The following is a 5263-nucleotide window of genomic DNA, read 5'->3' as shown; positions in this document are numbered from 1 at the left end:
AATTAGAACGCAAAGAATTAGATTATTATAATAGCAAAGAACTAGACTAAAAATACAAATGACTAATATGTACCATGAAATTTTAGAAACTTTATATAAAAATATACATATATATAGGTATAATAATAAATTTAAATAGCTACTTTTATATTCGGTTTGGTTCGATTTTTTTTTTTATTAAAACCAAACCAAACCAAATTTGATCGGTTTTTAAAATTTAAAATCAAAACCAAACCAAATCTAAAAATATCGATTTTTTTTTTGTCGGTTTGGTTTGGTTCGGTTTTTCGGGTTTTTATGAAGACCCCTACATATGATATGATAGTATGTATTATTTGCTTTATAATGGATAAATATGCCAATATTTCTAGTCCAACATTACAAATTCAGTGGCGGAAGCAAATTTTCACCAATAATATTTTAAAAATATAAAAAATACATACGTGAAAAAGTTAAAGGGAATAAACACACAATGTGATTTTAACCTTACGTACACAATGTGATTTTAGCCGAAGAGATTTGACTGAACCCTTTCCGCGCATATAGCTCCGCCTCTGCTTGCAACAAGTAGTTTTAAGAGAAGATTACATCCCTTTGTTAATTGATACTTCCTCCGGTCCATAATAAGTGACCGATTTGCCCTTTTATTTTGGTCCAAAATAAGTGTTCATTTATATAATCAAGAAAAAATTCAATTTATTTTTCCAAAATTACTCTTATGTATGTATCCCTAAAAAATCTTTTACTCCTCACATTAATTATGCTGCAACATTTAATTACGGCTAGTTTAGTTACACTAATTATTTTTATCTAAAATTTTATATTTCTTTAATGGGTGTGCCCAAGGCAAACGGTCACTTATTGTGGAGCGGAGGGAGTAAAGTATTATTTCATCTCCTACTCGGATGAATTTTTTCTACTCTTTGTTAAGAGTCTGTTTAGCCAAACTCCAAAAAACTATTTATTTTGAAAAGTGCTTTTGTTCAAAAGTGCTTTTTGAAAAAAGGACTTCTGCAAAATAACAGTTTGTGTTTGGCCAATTCATTTAAGTAGTATTTTTTACAAGCTCATTATGTTTGGCCAATTCTTTCAAAAATTACTTTTACGTATCAAATTACGAAAAAGTATAGTAAAGGATTAGATTATAATTAGTATCATTTAAAAGAGAAAAATAAATATTTATTATAAAAAAATTCAACTAAAATATAAAATATATAAATTAAAAATTCTAATTAATATAAAATATAGTTATTCCAAAGCAATAAAATTGAGTATTTGGTATTACCTATTATTTATATGATATTTAAATATTTCAAATTTACATCATTCAATATAAATTTGAAATGTAAAAAATATAAATTTATTGTAAGGTTATTTTTGTCTTGAACAAATTAATTTTTTAGTTCTGTTTTTTGGAAAAAGTTAGAATTTGTAGTTTATCTCTAAAAGCAGAAAAATTGTTTATATTGCGGCTCAAAAGTACTTTTTCATTTTGGCCAAATACCTTAAATTTTACAAAAGTATGTTTTGACAAAAAAAATACTTTTAGCCTTACAAAAGTTTGGCCAAACAGACTCTAACTCTCATATACGTCGAATTCATATTTCATACTGTAATTCATTTGCTACTATATGATTATTCGCCATATTTATAGTTTTGTTAAAATAATTCTATTACCTGAAAAATAAAACAAAAAATATTTTGTCCACAGGAATGACATGTTTGATGCTTTTATTTAGTTTTATATCTTAGAGTTAAGATTATGGTAAAAATCTAATCTTCTTGAGATCTGTTATATATTAAAATCCTTTAAAGAATTTCTATCTCCAAGCTTTAATTTTTAAAACAAAAAAGGGACATAAAGAGAAAGAAAAATGAAAATAAAAATAAAAATAGATTCAGTGTATGAAAATTAGAGAAGACTCATTAGTAGTTTATATCCCCAAGACTACGCCGCACGTTACAGTTTGACCAACTGACCCGCTGTTGCGTCTTTTTTATAATTACCCAATTCATCCGTGACTCTAACCAAAAGTTCCTTCCTACTCTCGAAAAAGGCAAATCACCCTTTTTCTTTACTACTACATCAAACTTATAGTAATAATATTCCATTTTTTACCCTAGAATATATTTTAAAAAAATAAATTAAAAACCGAATATCTCGGTGGCATTGGAGTTTGGACCACCATACACGTGTGGTCCACGAGCTTCTCTGGTCAAATTACCGTCTATAGCCGGTAACTTTATTTTTAATAAACCCTATAATACTTTCATTATTCCTTTTTGTATATAAAGTTAACTCAAAAAATTTATATCATATTGAAAATAAATAATATAAGTAGAGCTTAAACGAAAATTATATAGTCTAAGAAAACATTGAGTGTTTTTATTTTCTAAATCACAATTGAATGATTAAATTTATTAAAGTTACTAACAACATAAACATCAAAAATTAAAAATTAAAATGAAGCGGAGTATATATTATAGGAAACTAAGATAAGATACTTCAAAACATTCTAGAAAAAAATAAAATAAAAAACTGTTTTTGTAGGGTTTCCAGGTATAACTTGACCCATATCCATCGGGGTGTGTGTATGTGTGGGGGGGGGGGGTAGGAGGGGCTCACACTGTAAAGAGGTAGCTGTTCTTCCCATTTTTCCCCTTTTATTCTCTCTCTCATTTTTTGGGTTGGTTTCTCTTTAACTCCTCTTCCATTTTTCTCTCTTTCCCTGATCTGAAACTTGTAAAGTTTAAATCTTGGAGAGTTTTTTGTGCTAATTTTGTGGAATTTGTTTCTGTTTTTGTAGTCGGGATTTTCTTTGTTGGATTTGATTGCTTCTTTATTGGCATTATTTTGTTGTTGATTTGTAGATTGGAATGATTTCAATCTTTTAGAGGTTGAATAGGAAGCGAGAAAAGTGTATAGCTTTGGTATTAGAAAAAGGGCTATTGTTGCAAAAAAAGATCCTTGTAAGTAACTGTAGTGTTGTTTGATGATGATAATGATGGCGAAAATGAGCACTATGGCTCTTTTGACCAGAGAAAAAGAGTTCAGATAAAGGAAAAAAAGAAAAGAAAGAGATGTCACCCCTTCCTGTCAAATCCTGCTTGTAATTGTCAATGAAAGATAAAGAGAGAAGACAAAAGAGTGCAAAGACTGTTCTTTTCCTTTTCTCTTTTTTCATCCACACGCTTCATGTTTGCCCTCTAAATGCAGCTGCTTTGAACCAGACTCCTTAGAAATAGAAATATTCTTGTTAGTTTTTTTTAGGGTCAGAAAAAATGCCTATGTATCAGCCATCTAGAGGGAGGGGTGATGAGTATGATGTTGGGGGTGGTGGGCAGGTTTTGGATCTTGAAACTGCTGTTAAAGATGGGATTTTGGGTGGTGGAGGTGGGGTTGTAGTAGTTCATAGTGGTGCAATAGAAAAGAAATTGAGTCTAAAGAAAATGATTGAGGAGCTTGATTCAATTGAAGTTCCTTCAGTTTTCATTTGTCCAATTTCATTGGAGCCAATGCTAGATCCAGTTACCCTTTGCACAGGACAAACATATGAGAGGTCTAATATTCTCAAATGGTTCTCTTTAGGGCATTTCACTTGCCCCACTACAATGCAAGAGTTGTGGGATGATTCAATTACTCCTAACAATACTCTTCACCAGCTGATTTACAGTTGGTTTTCTCAAAAATACTTGGCTATGAAAAAGAGGTCAGAGGATGTGCAAGGAAGGGTTTTAGAGATTTTGGAGACATTGAAGAAGGTTAAGGGTGAGGCTAGAGTTTCAGCTTTGAAGGAGCTAAGACAAGTTGTCACTGCCCATGAATCAGCGAAGAAAACAGTGGCTGACAACAGTGGTGTTAGTTTGATTACTTCACTGTTAGGTCCTTTCACTAAACATGTTGTGGCTTCTGAGGCAATTGGGATTTTGGTACACTTGGATCTGAACTCAGATGGGAAGGCCAATTTGATGCAACCCAATAAGATTTCCCTTATGGTGGATACCTTGAATGAAGGATCCATTGATACAAAGATAAATTGCACGAAATTGCTCGAAATGTTGATGGAGGGGAAGGATTCAGAGTGGGAAGTTCTATCAAGCTTGAGTCTTTTGGTAGGATTATTGAGACTAATCAAAGATAAGAGACACCCAAATGTGGTTTTGTCTGGTCTGAGATTGCTCAAGCTGATTTCATCACACGAATTGCTTAGGAATTCAATTGTTGGTATTGGGGCAATCCCCCAATTGGTGGAAGTATTGCCCAACTTGAATGCTGAATGTTTAGAATTAGCCTTGGTTATCCTTGAAGCTTTGTCTACCCTACCAGAGGGTGCATTGGCGTTGATGGATTGTCATAGTACCATTCCGAATGTGGTCAAATTGCTCATGAAGGTATCAGAGAGCTGTACTCAATTTGCGTTATCGATTCTCGGGGCAGTATGCAAGCTTGCCCCAGAAAAATGTGCATCTGTGGCTGTTGAGGCAGGTCTAGCAGCCAAGTTGTTGCTTGTTATTCAAAGTGGATGCAATCCGGTGTTGAAGCAACGGTCTGCTGAGCTCTTGAAACTATGCAGTCTAAATTACTCCGAGACCATGTTCATTTCCAAGTGTAGGCTTACAAAAACAATGCAATGAGGGTAACATGGTGTTGTTCATACTCGTCAACTGATTTCGTTCTCTACCCCCGTAAGGGCAAGTTGCTCAACAGCTTGCGGAATCTGCATAATTGGGCAAGGAGGTACCTACTACTTGTACATATTAAAGAGCTTCAGCTCTCTTGAAAAAGGCTTCATAATGTGCATTATAGACAAAATGCTTATATCAGACTATGGTTCGGTGCCTTTCAATTGATCTTTCCGCTGAGGTTTTCCAATAACGTATGGCACACAATTGATTCTTCAAATCTTTGTAGTCAGTTAGACTGGTGATTTGATTGCCTTGTTGCTACAATAGATGCTATATATCCTATTTGCTATGTAAAATGGTGGGTGGTGGAAAATGGGGAAGAATTGTCCGGCAAAGCTAGCGTTTGAAAATGTAATTGTACACATATCTTGTGGGATTTTCCGAGTTGATCCCAATTCCCAAATTTCCCCAATTATTTTTAGGAAGTCCTTAAATGACTTTCACTTCTTTGCTCAACTCAATCGGAACGTTTCACTCGGGAGTTCTTTTTTCTTATTGTGGAGATCTTCATTTGTAAAAAAACAACATTTCCAATATGAAATCAGCATTCACAATGAATTCAATTTTTCCTTCTCAA

General features: G+C 33.1%; 1 protein-coding gene across 1 annotated transcript; it reads left to right on the top strand.

The window, feature by feature from the left end:
• Positions 1-2627: 2627 nt before the first annotated feature.
• On the top strand, positions 2628-5263 carry LOC104092298 (U-box domain-containing protein 30-like). Its single transcript, XM_009597861.4, has one exon. The coding sequence runs from the start codon at positions 3283-3285 to the stop codon at positions 4633-4635; it is 1353 nt and encodes a 450-aa protein (XP_009596156.1). The 5' UTR covers positions 2628-3282; the 3' UTR covers positions 4636-5263.

This window comes from Nicotiana tomentosiformis, chromosome 4, assembly GCF_000390325.3.
Source record: "Nicotiana tomentosiformis chromosome 4, ASM39032v3, whole genome shotgun sequence".
Classification (NCBI taxonomy): domain Eukaryota; kingdom Viridiplantae; phylum Streptophyta; class Magnoliopsida; order Solanales; family Solanaceae; genus Nicotiana; species Nicotiana tomentosiformis.
This window is presented reverse-complemented; position numbering and strand designations above follow the sequence as displayed.